Source organism: Oryctolagus cuniculus, chromosome X (genome assembly GCF_051225735.1).
Source record: "Oryctolagus cuniculus isolate XC-2025 breed Fujian yellow rabbit chromosome X, ASM5122573v1, whole genome shotgun sequence".
Taxonomy (NCBI): Eukaryota; Metazoa; Chordata; class Mammalia; order Lagomorpha; family Leporidae; genus Oryctolagus; species Oryctolagus cuniculus.
The window spans coordinates 52,123,096-52,140,471 of NC_142888.1; the positions used below are offsets into that span (position 1 = coordinate 52,123,096).

At 42.1% G+C, this 17,376-nt stretch overlaps 2 protein-coding genes across 10 annotated transcripts in view; one reads left to right on the forward strand and one right to left on the reverse strand.

The window, feature by feature from the left end:
• Positions 1 to 17,376, forward strand: part of LOC149119640 (uncharacterized) — a 282,520-nt gene that overhangs the window by 102,014 nt on the left and 163,130 nt on the right. For 2 of the 6 annotated variants that reach the window (XR_016227969.1, XR_016227966.1), the window contains exons 1-2: positions 1,090 to 1,236; positions 1,456 to 1,571. The exons of 2 other annotated variants lie outside the window; for them this stretch is intronic. Coding sequence is in view for 2 of the 4 variants with exons in the window: in XM_089324283.1 (XP_089180409.1) it covers positions 1,544 to 1,571 (28 nt within the window). In the remaining 2 variants the exon portion in view is untranslated. Of the gene's footprint in view, positions 1 to 1,089; positions 1,237 to 1,455; positions 1,572 to 17,376 lie in introns of those variants that run through there. 2 more of the 6 variants (XM_089324283.1, XM_089324284.1) reach the window with 1 other exon arrangement.
• HDAC8 (histone deacetylase 8) overlaps positions 1 to 17,376 on the reverse strand; it is a 256,156-nt gene that overhangs the window by 74,119 nt on the left and 164,661 nt on the right. Inside the window, exon 10 of one of the 4 annotated variants that reach the window (XM_008272804.5) lies at positions 16,200 to 17,045. The exons of the other annotated variants lie outside the window; for them this stretch is intronic. Coding sequence (XP_008271026.1) covers positions 17,001 to 17,045 — 45 coding nt within the window. The 3' untranslated portion in view covers positions 16,200 to 17,000. Of the gene's footprint in view, positions 1 to 16,199; positions 17,046 to 17,376 lie in introns of those variants that run through there. 4 annotated transcript variants of the gene reach the window in all.

Below are 17,376 nucleotides of genomic sequence, written 5' to 3' on the forward strand. Positions count from 1 at the left end.
TGACAGCTTCTTTGGGGCTGGAAACCAACATTTGCTAACATTTCTTCCCTTCTGGCACCTGTCAGCTGGATGGGCTCTGGGAAAAGGAGGATGGGGAGGGAAGGAATGCAATGCCCCCCTTCCCATGCCCTGGTATTAGAGCCATGTTTGTTTCTACGGAGGGCTCCCTCTGTTCTGAAAAGTGCTGTTAAGTACACATCCAAACTAAACAACTGGCAGAGGGATGCATTAACAGAATGATGAAGGTTTTTTTTTTTTAATTTAATTTTATCAAGTTCCTTTAACATGCAGAGCCTGGGTGAAGTGCTGGCCAGAGATGGAAGCCCTTTAATCCAGCCCAAGGGGGACCCACCCTGCAAACTGGATGGGGCTTGGCTCTTTGATCTTACCGTCCAGCCACTCTGGGCAGGGCCCCACTACTGGCTACAGCGACTCCAGCACGACTGCCTTCTTAGTTCAGAGCGGAGTTGTGAGGAGTCATCAGATATTTGACATCAGAATCAAAGGCTATATAAACACAAGGCTTTTACTTCAATGCAGAAATAATAATTGCAGCTTGGAATTGACAGTTTTTCCTTCCAAAGGCTTTAAAGCTATCTCCCCTCCCCCGCCTCTCCTCCCCAGCAAGAGCTTTCTTAGGGTCATTTCTTGACCATTCTATGACGTCTTTGTGAGGTCGCTGACTGCAAACGCTCTCCATGCGCAGACAGGGAAATCCAGAATTAAGGCCGATTTATGCTTCTATGCTGTGGGACTTGTGCATGATTGATTATATGCAGGGCCTGACCTCTCACCACAAAATTCTGTGGTTTTTGTCCAATAATGAGAAAAGACAACTGAAGGAGTGCAGTATACAACATAAACGGGTGAGTGACAGGGCCACCTGACGTGCCCTCGTACTTTACAGTTTATAAATCGCTTTCAGAGTTGCCCTTTCATGGATAGGCAGCGTACACACTCCTATTTCACCAAAGCAACTGGACGTCGGAAATAAGAGCCAGGGTGCTGGCACCGCCATGGAGGCCGAGTTTCTCACGCCGGAGGCGGGGCAGCTTGTGGGTAAGCACTTCGCCTTCCAGGAATAGTACTGCTCTGAGACTGCTCTGTAGACTGCCTGGAACGGAGATTAAGCGCAGGGTTCTCTCTGCATTCCATTTAGCAGCTTGCTCATGCTTTCACTACAGATCAGGCTCAAGAATTCCTCTGCCAGCTGAGAATCTGAATGTTGCTTTGGCTGTAAGACAGTATCTTATTTATTCTCATAAATCCCCTCCTCTTCTGGTGCCTGACTATTTTCACCCGAAAATGGGAAGGGAGGGGGGCGAATTATGTGAGCGTTTGGGTCCTGGACTGCAGCCACCCCTGGCGATCTTTGTTAATCTTTCAGATTCTCACCAGCATTGACTACAGAGCAGTGACTCACCCAGAGTAATACATAGTCCCTCTTGCCTTTAGAAAACGAGTTCCTCAAAAGTGCTGCTGAGAAAAACAAAACAACTATAGTGGAAGGGAAAGAAAGTGCTAGGAGCTGAGATTGCTTTAAATGAGCCTACGAGATTTCGAAGGCGGGGGTGAGTATCTGTGAGTGATGAAAAAGTGGATTGTGCACTTCAGATTTCCTTCCTAGTTCTGGATTTGAGGCTTAAACATCTCTAAACATGGTTTATTTACTTTTATTTTGTTTGGCTGTTAGGTTTTTTTTTTTATTTCAAGACTGTTTTAATTGTACACATTTATGGGCTACAGTGTGAGAATGCATGTAGTCAATGTGATGATAAAATCAGCCTAGTTAGCAATTACTAAGTGTTAATCTAAAACAATGTTTTAAATGTTTGAGGAGACAGAAATGCTTTAAAACTCTTTTATCCAAGGGAAGTTACGACATGAGGAAGTCAGGTTACCTCAGCCTCAGCTCACTGCTTGAAACTTGCCAGGAGCTCTGAGTGTTTTGCAGCTGAGCACCCCTGGCCAGAGGGGTGGAAGGGAAACAAAAACTGGGGAGGGAGGAATAAAACTGAGAAGCAGTTGGCACAAATGCCGCCTCGCCCTTCCCTTGTAGCCAGCTGTATAGACAGCTGTCCCTTTAATTTAACCCTTGGTTTGTTCCCCAAATTGGAAAGCTGGTAGCTATTGTTGTTGTTTTGTAAGGCCCAGGAAAATGCAGAGGTGAGGGTCGTTTTGATACAAAGTTGTCCTTTTTTTTTTTCTCACATTGTGTCTAGAAGGGAGACCTTGTCAGGAGGGCTGTGTACAGAGATATGGAAGCACTGTAACCAAGGCGTCTGGAGGAGGGAGGACAGGCTGCACCGGCTTGGAGGACAGTTTCGCTTAGACTCATTTTTGTATTCTCAAGGCTAATTGTGTAAATGGGAGCTTTATTGTTCAAGAATGGCTAATTGTAGATGCACGTGGACTTGTTTTTCTACACTTCCAAGGAGCTAACTCAGCAATCCCTTCAATAGCTCTGATCAATAGAGACCAACTTAATTACTCATCAACCTGGAGACTAGATGGGTAAATATGTGCAAACTGTTTTCTCTTCCAGTGGACTTAGACTCAGAATCCTTGGGTGTTCAGAATCCTTGGCTAGGAGTTAAACCCTGCAGAGCACTGGGGAGGAATTTGAGCTTGTGAAAGAGAAGTCAATTGCCCAGGGTCACATGAGCTTAGGAGAAATGCCATCAGAAAGGAACTAGTTCCTTCTTCTATAGCCCAGTGGTTTCTGTCCACCCTCCCACCCACCTCCTTCAGAGACCCCCGAATGTACCCAACTTGACAAAGTCTATTCGTTTTACTCCTGGCTATTTCAATTGCTATCCCATGACAATGTTGGCAAGCTCAGTGACTGAGCACACCCTTGATCATAAGAGAGGACGTGCTTATTCCTGTGCTCCTGACCCAGCTGGGGAAAAGCCACGTTGCTGTCTGCAGCTGGCCTTTCACTCCATGCAGGCAGGATGGGGAAGCCAGGGAAATCGGTGCCTCCAAAGGATGCAGCTACTTAGAGTCTTGGTGCTCTCTCTTTTTTTTTAATGAAAATGGTATATATTTATGTTGAACAACCCAGTGAGCAGGTATATACATACACACTGTGAATGATTCAATCAAAGTAATTGGCATATCCTTTGGGGCTGGGGGGAGAGTGGGGAGATGTTGGTCAAAGGTACAGAGTTTCAGTCAGACAGGCGGAATAAGTTCTGGAGCTCTACTGCACAGCATGCTGGCCACAGGTTATAATAATAGCCTACATACTTGAAAACTGCTAGGAGAGCACCTTTCAATGTTCTCACTGCAAAAGCCTTTATCTCTGCTACGAGTCCTAGTCTGAAAGTCTCAGAAGGTGAAAATTCCCCTCTGTTCTTCATTTAAAACTATAACATGATTGATAGATACAAAATGTTTACTAGTTGTAAATCATATATGTATGTAATTTCTACATATAAAATACTTATATTAAGGTTGGGGGGAGGCCAGTGCTGTGGCACAGCAGGTTAAACCACTGCCTGTAATGCTGGCAACCCAGGTGGGCGACGGCTCGAGTCTTGGTTGCTCCACTGTTAATGTCCTGGGAAAAGCAGTGGAAGATGGCCCAAGTGCTTGGGCCCCTAGAGACCTGGAAGAAGCTTCTGGCTTCACCCTGGCCCAGCCCTATCCGTTGCTGCCATCTGGGGAGTGAACCAGTGGATGGAAGATATCTCTCTCTCTGCCTTTCAAATAAATAAGTTAATCTTTACAAATAAATAAATAAATAAAGTTAGGGGAGCCAGCATTGTGGCACAGCAGGTTAGGCTGCTGATTAGGATGCTCGCACCCTGTATCTGGAGCTCCACTTGGAGTCTGGTTGTTCCGCTTTTGTTCAGCTCCCTGCTAGTGGGCCTGGGAAAACAGCTGCAGTGTGCAGTCTTCCACCTGGGAGACCTGGCTGGAGTTCAGGTTCCTGGCTTCTGCCTGGCCCCGTCAAATTCATTTGGGGAGTGAAACAACAGATGGAGGATCTCTTTTTATCACTGTCTCTCCCTCTCCCTAATGATTAAAGGAAATCTTAAAAGAAGAAAGTTATGAGAAATAATTAAATAAGCACCCATGATCGTACCATTGCCCTTCAGCAACAGAATATGACCAGTTCTATTGCTGCTCCTCGCCTGCTTTCCCCCACCCCATCACTCTTTTTCCCAGAGGCACCCACTATCAGGAACTTTAAAAAAAATCACTCCCTTGAATTTCCTTATGAACTTTTTTTTTTAAACAAGAGAAAGCAAATTTATTTTAAAAACTTTATGAACTTAGGAATTTCCTTATGAACTTTTTCACATATATGAGTATCCCTGAACAAAATAGATTTAAGATTTGCTTGGTTTTAAACTACAAATAATGTTATTTGTTTTTACACAAAATCGTATGCCCAAGACTCACATTGTTATCTGTTGCAGTGGTGTGCTCATTTTCACTGCTGCATAGTATTTTCTCTGTGCCATCGTATCACACATTCTATTGTTGAAGAACATCCATTGTTCGTACTGTTTTGAGATTTGAGCTATGTTCCTATGAAATTTGTTTTCTAGTACGCTTGCACAAATTTCTCTAAGGTTTATTTATAGGAGTGGATTGTAAAGTATACGTATGTCTCAATTTATTAGGTAATGCCAAATTGTTTCCCAAGTTGTTTGTTCAATATATGGTCCTACCGGAAGCCCTTAGTAACGGATCCATAAACTCATTAACACTTGATTTGGTTAAATTATATTATTTTCTTCCAATCTGGGGAGGGATGTTAAAATGGAATCTCATGCTTTTGTTTTTTTAATTTGTCTTTCATTTTGGCTTTTTAATTTGCATTTCCCTGATTATTCATGAGCTTGAACATATTTTCATGTTTCTTGGTCATCCAGATTTCCTTTTCTGTGAAAGCCTTGTTCATATCTTTGGTCCATTTTCTCCTAGATTGTCTTTTTATGTGTTGTTACATAGAGTGTGTATAGTCCATATAATATTACAGTTATATGAGTGCTAAATATGTTTTACCACTTTGTGGCTTGTTTATCATTTCCTGGTGTTTTTTTTTTTTTTTTTGGTGAACAGAGGCATTCATTTTCATATAATTGGATTTATTGCTTTTTCCCTTATATTTGGTACTTTTTGTGTCTCTGTAAATACATTCTCCCCTATCGCAAGACCACAGAGAAATTCTTGTATGTCAGTGTTTTTTGTGAAGAGGGAGGTTACTGGCATATGGGACAGAACAACTAATGTGGGCTGGCTTTTACACTGCAGGACACTTAGCATCCCTGGACCCTGGGTAGTAAATACCTTTAAACACTATTGTCAAATGTCCTCTGGGTGGAGGTACTGCCAGTTGAGAACCACTGGTGTGTATTTTCTTCTTTTTTAAAAATTTCTTAGAAGATTAATTAATGAATTAATTCAAAAAGTAGAGCAACAAGACAGAAGGTATGTGTGTGGGTGGGGGGAGAGTAGAACCTTCCAACTATGGTTCATTCTTGAATGACCAGAACAGCCAGGGCTGAACCAAGCTACAGTGAAGAGTCAGGAAATTCATCCTGCTCTCCTACGTGGGTGGCAGGGGCCAAGACACTTGGGCTATCATGTGTTGCCTTCTCAGGCACATTAGCAGGAAGTGGGATCAGAAGTTGAGCAGTGGGGGCTCAAATCAGATCTCCAGTATGGGATTCTGGCATCAAAAGGAGCAGCTTAATTGGCTGTGCCACAATGCTGACATCGTGTATATTTTTTCTAACAATTTAATGTATTTAATACACCTAGAATTGAATATTATGCTTGCTGTGAGGCAGGAATCTAATTTTATTTTATTTTTCTTAAGGGATAACCAGTTTTCCCAACATTATTTATTAAAGAGTTCACTTTTCCCCCTGCTGATTTCCAGCGCTATCGATCATATCTGAATTTTCCAAGCAGGTATATGTCTATTTTTTGGTTTCCTATTGTTTCCTATTCTGTTCTATTAGCTTATTTGTTAATCCCTGCAACAATATTAACACAGCTTTAAGTACTATAGCTCTCATATGATAAATCTTAATATCCGAGAGAGTAAGAGCTTTTTATATTGTTTTTTAAGAATGATTTGGGTTTTTTTTTTTTTTTTGCATTCTCATATAAATTTTAGAGCCAGCTGTCAAATTCTATGAAAAATCCATGGGATTTTGATTGGAACTATAATGACTATATTGATTATATGTTGACTGTAGAAGGTATTTTTACAAAATTGAGTCTCCCTACCTGTGAATAGGATCTGGCTTTCCATTTCAATAGTTTTATAATTTCATATATAAAAGATCTTTGGCATGCCTTTTGTTAGGTTTATTCTTAGACACTTTGCATTTTTTATTGCTGCAGTATCTATCTAGAAACTGCATTTTGGATTCTTGTTGTTGCTATATAAAAATGAGACTTGGGGCCAGTGCTGTGGCATAGCGGATAAAGCCGCCACCTGCAGTGCCGGCATCCCATATGGGTACTAAAGAGTCCCGGCTGCTCCACTTCCAATCCAGCTCTCTGCTACGGCCTAGGATAGCAGTAGAAGATGACCCAAGCGGTTCAGCCCCTGCACCCGCATGGGAGACCTGGAAGAAGCTCCTGGCTCCTAGCTTCAGATGGGCACAACTCCTACTGTTGCAGCCAATTGGGGAGTGAATCAGTGGATGGAAGACCTCTCTCTCTCTGCCTCTCCTTCTCTCTCTGTGTAACTGACTTTCAAATAAATAAATAGGGGCCGGCGCCAGCATCCCATATGGGCGCCGGTTCGAGACCCAGCTGCTCCACTTCCAATCCCACTCTCTGCTATGGCCTGGGAAAGCAGTAAAGATGGCCCAAGTGCTTGGGCCCCTGCACCCGCGTGGGAGACCAGGAGGAAGTTCCTGGCTTTGGATAGGCGCACCTCCAGCCATTGCGGCCAGTTGGGGAGTGAACCAGCGGATGGAAGACCTCTCTCTCTCTCTCTCTCTGCCTCTCCTCTCTCTGAGTAACTCTGGCTTTCAAATAAATAAATAAATCTTAAAAATTGAGACTTAACTCCTTATAGTCTCTCTTAAATGTATATCAATCAAATGCTCCCACTTAGATTCATAAAGATTGCTCTTGGCAAGGCCACCCATGGCGCACTGCTGCTAGATCCAATGGTCAAGTGTCAGTTTTCATCTTACTTGATTTCTCAGCAGCATGACACCACTGGTCACTCCCTCTTCCTTGAAACACCTTCTTCACTTGGCTTCCAGAAGTGCACACTCTGTTGATTTTGCTCCTCATTTCCCCAGTTTTTTAATGATGAACTGTCCCAGGGAACAGTCCCTAGATCTCCTCTCTTCTCTAACTGATCTCATCTACCTCAGAGCTTTAAAGTCTACCCATATGTTAACTCTCAGTTTTGTAAAAGCTAGTCCAACTCACTTTCAGGATCTATCTAGCTATATATTCTCCTTCTACCTACCTGACATCTCCAACTTAACATATTCAAACATAAGTTTTTTTAAAAAAATTATTTAAGTTGTACAGGTTTCATGTATTTCATATATACAGATTTAGGAACGTAGTGATACTTCCCACCCTACCAGCCCATGCTCCAACCTATCTTCCTCCTCCCTCTCCCATTCCCACTCTTAATTTTTACAAAGATCTACTTTCAGTTTACTTAATGATTATAAAGTTAACCCTACTAAGTAAGAGAGTTCAACAAAACTTATCATCTGAAACTGTGCCTCCCATAGTCTTCTCTATCTCAGTTGCTCACTCCATCATTCCAGTTACTCAGAACAGACCTTAGAGTCCTTGTGTTCCCATCCCACACACAATATGCTAGAAAATCCTACTCATTCCACCTTCAAAATGTATACATATTTTCCATCACTTTTTTTAAAAGATTTTAGTTATTTATTTAAGAGGTAGAGTTACAGACAGTGTTCACTCCCCAAATGGCCACAACAGACGGAGCTATGCCGATCCAAAGCCAGGAGCCAGGTACTTCTTCCTGGTCTCCCACACGGGTGCAGGGGCCCAAGCACTTGGGCCATCTTCTACTGCTTTCCTGGGCCACAGCAGAGAGCTGGATTGGAAGCAGAGCAGCCGGGACTCAAACTAGCACCCATATGGGATGCTGGCACCTCAGGCGGAGGATTAACCTACTGTGCCGCAGTGCCAGCCCCTCTATCACTTCTTACAATTTATACTGATATTGTCCTAGTTCAAGACACCATCATCTTTTTAAAAAATCTCTTTATTGAGATATAATCTATATACCATATAATTCACCCATTCACAGTGTACAATTCAATGTCTTTCAGTGTATTCACAGAATTGTTTAACCATCACTACACTCTAAATTTGGAATATTTTGCTCCTAAAAGAAACTATTATTCATTGGCAGCCACTCTCTATTCCACATCCATACCTCCCAGCATTGCCTTAAGTGCCCACTAATCTATTTTCTGTCTCTATAGATTTATCTATTCCGGGCATATCATGTGAGAAGAATCATACAATAGGTAGTCGTTACTTTAGGTACTTTATTCCTCTTTATTGCCAAATAATACTCCATTATATGGATAAGGAAGTACCATATTTGATTTATATGTTAATCAGTTGATGGATACCTGCATTATTTCCACTTTTTAGCTAATACAAATAATGCTGTTATGAACATTTGTGTGAAAGCTTTTGTGTGGCCACATGAAGGTACTTCAAAAAGTCTGTGGGAAATGGAATTAAATGATACGCTTATTTTGCTGCAAATATTTGAAATTCACTCATAGTTTATTCATAGTGCACATTTTTGAACTTTTTGAAGACTCGTCATATGCATGGATTTCAAAAATTTTACACCAAAATAAACTTATCTTTTTATTCCATCTTCCAGGAGTTTTTGAAGTATCCTTGTGTGTTTTCATTGGGTTTTTACTTTGGAGGGGAATTGCTGGATCTTAAGGTACCTCTATGTTTAACCTTCGGAGGGATTTGAGGCCATTTTCTAAAACAGCTATACTTTTACATTCTCATCTGTGTTGTATGAAAGTTTCACTTTTCCACAATTTGGCAGTGTGTGAGTGTTCTGGTTCTTCACATCTTCGCTACCATTTGTTATCTGTCATTTTGACTGTAGCCATCCTACGAGGTGTTAAGTGGTATTTCGTTGTGGCTTCAATTTTCATTTACTTAATTATGACTAACGATATTGAACATTTTTTCATGTCCTTGTTGACCATTTGTATATCTTTTTTGAATAAATGTCTATTCAGATTCTTTGCCCGTTTAAAAATTGGGGTATTTCTCTTTTTATTGAGTTGTAAGCATAGTCTAGATGTAAATCTTATATCAGATATATGATCTGCAAACATTTCCACTCATTCTACAGGTTGTCTTTCCATTTACTTAAAGATACCACTTGCAGTAGAAAAGTTTTTAATTTTGATGTAGTCCAATTTTTCTATTTTTTATTTTGTTTGTTTTTGGTATTGTACAAAAACCATTGCCTAATAAAAGATCATGAAGATTCACACCTATGTTTTATTGTAAGAGTTTTGTAGTTTCAGCACTTAAATTTAGTCTGATACATTTTGAAGCCCAACTTAATTTGTGGATAACCAGCTGTCTCAACACCACTTATGAAAAAACTATTCTTTCAGCCCTGAACTGCCTTAACACCCTTGTTTATAAACAAATGACCATAAACATGATGGATTATTTCCTGACTCTCAATTCTGTTACATGGTCCATATGACTACCCTTATGCCATACACACTGTTCTACTTACTGTAGCATTGTAGTATGGTTTGAAATCTATAAGTAATAATGATCTCATAGAACTGTTAAGGAAGTGTTCCTTTCTAAACCATTTTGTTTTTGGAAGAATTTAGAACTGCTTTTGATTCTTTAAATTTTTGGTAGAATTCACCAGTGAATCCATCTGGTTTTGGATCTTTTTTATGGTGGGAGGTTTTTTGACAACTAATCCAATCTGTTTAATTGCATGTCTATTCAGATTTTCTATTTCTTCTTGAGTTTTGGTATTTTGTGCCTTTCTAGGAATTTCTCCATTTCATCTAGGTTGCAGAATTTGTTCAGAGCATTCTCTTATAATTCCTTTTTATCTGTGAAATGAGCTCACCAGAGGCCAAATAGACAGGGTTGCCTGATTTATGGTTTTGAGCCTCTAAACCAAGTTAAATAAACTTCTTTCCTTTATAAAGTACCCAGCCTCAGGTATGTTGCTATAGCAACAGAAAATGGACTAAAATACTCTGGTATTATTATTCACAAATACACACCTTCTTAATTTTATGTTATAAACATAACCATATTTTTATAATTATTAGTTTATGCAATTTTATGTCTTTTACAAATGCTGACAGGAAAAATGAGAGTGAATAAATGTTTTTAGTGTTTGTTGTACTAATATTCTTATTTATTCATCTGGTCCTTTTCATTTCTTCCTGTGGGTTTGAGTTACCATCTGGTGTTATTTCTTTATTGCAATATAACTTCATTCCCATCCCCTCCTTTGCTGCTATTATCAAATATGTTATATTTCTATATGTCTATAGACCTAATAATACAATCATACTCATATTGCTTTATTCAAATGCTTTTTAAATCAGTCAAGAGGGGAAAGGGGAAGAGATATGCAATTATACTATCTTTTCTAATTAACCCCATAATTACATTTTACCAGCGCTGTTTCTCGTGTAGATTTCAAATTACTGTCTGGAAGTACTTGCTTCCAACCTGAAGAACTTCACACATTTTTCTTAAGGAAGGTATGTCACCAATGAATTCTTTTAATTTTATAATGTAAGAATGTCTTTATTTCACTTTTATTTATTTATTTATTTGACAGGTAGAGTTATAAACAGTGAGAGAGAGAGACAGAGAGAAAGGTCTTCCTTCCGTTGGTTCACCCCCAAAATGGCCACAACGGCCAGAGCTGCGCCGATCCGAAGCCAGGAGCCAGGTGCTTCCTCCTGGTCTCCCCTGCGGGTGCAGGGGCCCAAGCACTTGGGCCATCCTCCACTGCCCTCCCCGGCCACAGCTTGGCCACAGCAGAGAGCTGGACTGGAAGAGGAGCAACCAGGACTAGAACCTGGCGCCCGCAGGCAGAGGATTAACCAAGTGATCCATGGCACCGGCCCCTCACTTTTAGTTTTGAAAGATAGTTTTGCTGAATATATAATTTTTGATGCCTTTTAAAATTTACAGTACTTCATGTCATCCTACACTGCCTTCTCACCTGCACTGCTTCTAATGAGAAGTTAATTGTTAATCTTATTGAGGTTCTCTCTTTTTTTTTTCTTCAGGGTTCTTTTTTTTTTTAATTCTATTTTCTTGACAGGCAGAGTGGACAGTGAGAGAGAGAGACAGAGAGAAAGGTCTTCCTTTGCCGTTGGTTCACCCTCCAATGGCCACCGCGGCTGGCGCGCTGCAGCCGGCACATCACGCTGATCCGATGGCAGGAGCCAGGTGCTTCTCCTGGTCTCCCATGGGGTGCAGGGCCCAAGCACTTGGCCCATCCTCCACTGCATTCCCTGGCCACAGCAGAGAGCTGGCCTGGAAGAGGGGCAACCAGGACAGAATCCGGCGCCCCGACCGGGACTAGAACCCGGTGTGCCGGCGCCGCTAGGTGGAGGATTAGCCTAGTGAGCCACGGTGCTGGCCTGAGGTTCTCTTATATAAGTCATTTTCTCTTCCCGCTTCCAGGACAGTCTCTGTGCTTTGTTTTTCAACATTTTACTATGATGTTTCTGAGTGTAAGCTCTATCTTTATCCCACATGGAATTAATTGAGCTTCTTGGTTTGTAAATAGGTATTTGTATTCATCAAGTATGAGTGGTTTTCAGCAATTATTTCTTTGAATATCATTTTCTGTATTTTCATGTTGTCTTTCTAGTTCTTCCATTATGCATACATTGAAATACTTAATCTAGTACTCCTCTTATACATATGTTGATGTGCTAAACTGTGCCTCACTTTTCCCTGAGGCTTTTTTTTTTTTTTGACAGGAAGAGTGGACAGTGAGAGAAAGAGACAGAGAGAAAGGTCTTCCTTTGCCGTTGGTTCACCCTCCAATGGCCACCGTGGCTGGTGCGCTGCGGCCGGCGCACCGCGCTGATCCGAAGGCAGGAGCCAGGTGCTTCTCCTGGTCTCCCATGGGGTGCAGGGCCCAAGCACTTGGGCCATCCTCCACTGCACTCCCGGGCCACAGCAGAGAGCTGGCCTGGAAGAGGGGCAACCGGGACAGAATCCAGCGCCCCGACCGGGACTAGAACCCGGTGTGCCGGCACCGCTAGGTGGAGGATTAGCCTATTGAGCCACGGCGCCGGCCTTCCCTGAGGCTTTGTTCATCTTTCTTAATCTTTATTTTTTATTCTGTTCTTCAGGCTGCATAATCTCTCTTGAGGTATCTTCAAGTAACTTCTGCCAACTCAAATCTGCTATTGAACCTTCTTTAGCAAATTTTTATTTTGGTTATTATATTTTTCAACTCAAGAATACCTAGTTGGGGGGGGCCAATGTTGTGGTGTACTGGGCTAAGCCTCTGCCTGTGGCAGCAGAATCCCGTATGGGTGCCAGTTTGTGTCCCAGCTGCTCCTCTTCCCATCCAGCTCTCTGCTGTGGCTTGGGAAACCAGTAGAAGATGGCCCAAGTGCTTGGGCCCCTGCGCCTGCGTGGAAACCTGGAAGAAGTCCCTGGCTCCTGGTTCTGGATCAGCTCAGCTCTGGCTGTTGCGGCCATCTGGGGAGTGAGCCAGCAGATAGAACACTTTTCTTTCTGTTTCTCCCTCTCTTTGTCTGTAACTCTACCTCTCAAATAAATAAATAAATAAAATATTTAAAAATAGAATACCTAGCCAGCACCATGGCTCACTTGGTTAATCCTCCGCCTGCATCGCCGGCATCCCATATGGGCACTGGGTTCTAGTCCCTGTTGCTCTTCTTCCAATCCAGCTCTCTGCTGTGGCCCGGGAGTGCAGTGGAGGATGGCCCAAGTGCTTGGGCCCCTGCACCCGCATGGGAGACCAGGAGGAAGCACCTGGCTCCTGGCTTCGGATCGGCGCAGCTCTGGCCGTTGTGGCCATTTTGGGGGTGAACCAACGGAAGGAAGACCTTTCTCTCTGCCTCTCTCTCTCTCATTGTCTATCTGTCAAATAAAAAAAATAAGAATATATAGTTGATTCTTCTGTACAATTTCCATCTCTTTAATCTCTTTATTGATATTTTATATTGCTTGAGACACTGCCATAATATCTTTCTTCACTTCCTTAAGCACAGTTATCCTCAGTTCTTTCAGCATACTTACAATAACTAGTATGAAATCTTTGCCAGCTAAGTCCACTTGCTGGGCCCTTCAAAGACAGTTTCTATTATATGTCTCCTTTTGTCTTCTCTGTATGAATCATACTTTCTGTTTTGTTCTGTATAGCTTATAACTTTTGGTTGAAACTTGCCTATTTTATTTTATTTTTCAGAAGTTTTACTTCAGAATAGTATTAAATTCATAAAGCATCTTTATTTAGTGTAGGAGTAATTTTATGTGTATAAATTTAATTGAAAATAGATCCTAGTAAAAAATAAGAATGGGAATAGGAGAGAGAGGAGGAAGAAGGGTGGGAGGGTGGGTAGGAGGGAGGGTAGGGTGGGAAGGATCACTATATTCCTAAATTTGTATATATGAAATGCATGAAGTTTGTATACCTGAATAAAAAGGTTTCTAGATTAAAAATAAATTTATAAAGCAAAAATTGTGAAGCAGTACAGAGTTCCCATATACCCTCTTTTGTTAACATTTTATATCATAATATCTAAATCACATCCAACTTCCCCTATTACTTTTTAAAAGTTTGTTTATTTGAAAGATAGAGCAACAGAGAAAGAGAGAAAGAGAGGGAGAGGGAGAGGGAGAGGGAGAGGGAGAGGGAGAGGGAGAGGGAGAGGGAGGAAGGGAGGAGAGGGAGGAAGGGAGGCAGATGGGCCAGGCTGCAGCCAGGAGCCAGGAATTCCATCCAGGTCTCACACATGGCTGAGGGTGACAGGGGCTCAGGCACTTAGGCTATCTTCCTCTGCCTTCCTGGGCACATTAGCAGAAAGCTGGATTCTAAGTGGAGCAGCTTAGATTAGAGCCAGTACTCTGATACAGGATGCCAGCATCACAAACAGCGGCTTAGCCCGCTGTGCCACAACACTGGCCCCTAACTCTCCCTGATATTTACATCTTATATTCATATAATATATTTGTCACACTCAATGGACCACACCCAGCTTCCCCTATTTTTGTAATCCAAACTTCCTTTATTCCCCCCACTCTTCCCAGCCTCTAAGTAATCAACATCCTGTGTTCAGATTTAGGTTCATTTTAGCTCCCACATGAGGGAGAACATGCAATATCTGTCTTTTTGTGGCTAACGTATTTCACATACATTTTGCTACAAATGACAGGATATTACTTTTTTATGACTGAATAGCATTCCACTGTGTATATATGCCACATTTTCTTTTTTTTTTAACTTTTATTTAATAAATATAAATTTCCAAAGTACAGCTTATGGATTACAACGGCTTTCCCCCCCCATAACTTCCCTCCCACCTGCAACCATCCCATCTCTCGCTCCCTCTCCCATTCCATTCACATCAAGATTCATTTTCCATTCTCTTTATATGCAGAAGATCAATTTAGTATATATTAAGTAAAGATCTCAACAGTTTGCAAAACACAAAGTATAAAGTACTGTTTGAGTACTAGTTATAGCATTAATTCATATTGTACAACACATTAAGGACAGAGATCCTACATGAGGAGTAAGTGCCCAGTGACTCCTGTTGTTGATTTAACAAATTGACACTCTTGTTTATGGCGTCAGTAATCACCCTAGGCTCTTGTCATGAGTTGCCAAGGCTATGGAAGCCTTTTGAGTTCGCTGACTCCGGTCTTATTTAAACAAGGTCATAGTCAAAGTGGAAGTTCTCCCTTCAGAGAAAGGTACCTCCTTCTTTGATGGCCCGGTTCTTTCCACTGGGACCTCACTTGCAGAGATCTTTCATTTCGGTCTTTTTTTTTTCTAGAGTGTCTTGGCTTTCCATGCCTAAAATACTCTCATGGGCTCTTCAGCCAGATCCGAATGCCTTAAGGGCTAATTCTGAGGTCAGAGTGCTGTTTAGGACATCTGCCATTCTGTGAGTCTTCTGTGTATCCCACTTCCCATGTTGGATCGTTCTCTCCTTCTTAATTCTATCAGTTAGTATTAGCAGACACTAGTCTTGTTTATGTGATCCTTTTGACTCTTAGACCTATTATTATGGTCAATTGTGAACAGAAATTGATCACTCGGACTAGTGAGATGGCATTGATACATGCCACCTTGATGGGATTGAATTGGAATCCCCTGCATGCCACATTTTCTTTATTCATTCATCTGATGATGGACACCTGGGTTGATTCCCTATCTTGACTAGTGAGAGCAGGTATCTCTTTGATATAATGATTTCATGTCCTCTGGATATATATCCAGTATTGGGATTGCTGAATCATATGGCAGTTCCATTTCTAGCTTTTAAAGAAATATCTATACTGAAACGTGGGTATTTTAGATCATAAAAGTACTCTGAGTGGTGATTTCCCTCCATGCCGCCATCCCAGCGGTGTGGTGGTGAACTGCTTGGTCATTTTCTTATTAATGATTTGATTGAACTTACTCTGTGAATCATTCCTCCCTCCAGTGTGAAGCCACTGATGACCCTGCTCATATCCCCCCCCCCACCTCCATTTTTTTCTCCTTTTAGCCTGACTACCTAGGGGTCACCCCTAGGTTGGCACAAGCCACTTGTCAAGGTTTATGTAAGCCTCCTAAGCCAGTTAGATTTCTATCCTTTAGCATTGGATGTTTGTGGCTTGGAGACTACTATTAGGAATTTTTATTTTTTGCCATTTATTCAATCAGGAACCAGTAGTTGGTATGTTTCCCCTCTGGTGGCTCCTGAGAGGGCACAGTCAGGGGCATGAGCACAGTCTTCCAGACTACTGGGGATGAGTGTGATTTTAGTTTTAAGCCTGGATTCCTCAGGGTCACCTGTGGGCCAGAGTAGCTTATTCAGTCAGGATTTAGTCAAATGTTGTGTTTTTAAGCCCTTGTCTCATTGAACCTTTTTGGCCTGCATTGATGTGTCAGTGTGCAGTTCAAGAAATTCTTTCTTTTTTTAAAAAAAATATTTTATTCATTTATTTGAGAGAGAGAGAGAGAGAGAGAGAGAGAGAGAGAAAGTGTCTTCCATCTTCTGGTTCATTCCCTAAATGGCTGCAATGGCCAGAGCTGCGCTGATCCAAAGCTAGGAGCCAGGGGCTTCCTCCAGGTCTCCCATGAGGGTGCAGGGGCACAAGCATCTAGGCCAACCCCCACTGCTTTCCCAGGCTGTGAGAGAGAGAGCTGGATTGGAAGAGGAGCAGCCAGGACTCGAACCGGTGGCCATATGGGATGCCAGCACCGCAGGTGGAGGCTTAACCTATTGTGTCACAGTGCGGGCCCCAAGAAATGCCTTCAAGTCTGTCCCTCAACCTACTCTGATTGGCTTCTGAGTGGATACAGCCTACCACACATGCACTACTTCTCGATTCCCTGAGTTGACTGTGACACCAGGAGGCCACTTTGTTGTCACGTTCTCCGGTTCACCAAAGTTTCCATTTTCCTCTACCAACATTTCTGTTTTGTGTCTTTACAATACCCTCAGTCATGGATTTCTCCATTCTTTGTTCCAAATTTTAGTCATTTCCTTCAAGCAGAGCTAGGAGTTCTTCACCATTCTGACTGGCCTTTTTCTCCTGGGCAAGACTCCTGTGTGTCACTGCTTCAGAGCTGGGGACAGCAATTCACTTTTCCATGGGTGACATGCTGTCTTCATGCAGGGGCACTGGAGGGTGGTGACAATCCTCTGTCCTTTCAAACTGCCCCTCCTGGTGTAGAATCCCTGCCCTGTGAGTGAACTGGGTGGTGGTCAGTGCATTGGTATTCTCAGTCTGTTGTGCCTGGCGTAGTCTTTCTGCCATAGAAATGAGAGGTAGGTAGAAGAAGAGAGTCTTAGTGCTCTTTGCTATTTCTACTTGGACTAGAGCTTCTAAATACAGGGCTGAGAGGGATGAGAAACACTAGCAGGCTGCCCCACCCTGGATAAAACCATAACCCTTGACTGCGAACTGGGGGAAGAATGAGCCCCTGGCTTCTTGGCTATACTTGCCCAGAGTAGTGTATTCGGGATAGGATTTCTGTAAAACAGAGTTGGGGAAGTTGTGGTAAGAGAGTGGGTCATGGCTCAAATACCACAGACTCTCATTGTTCTGAGATTTAGTAGATTTTTATTTGAATGGATGTTT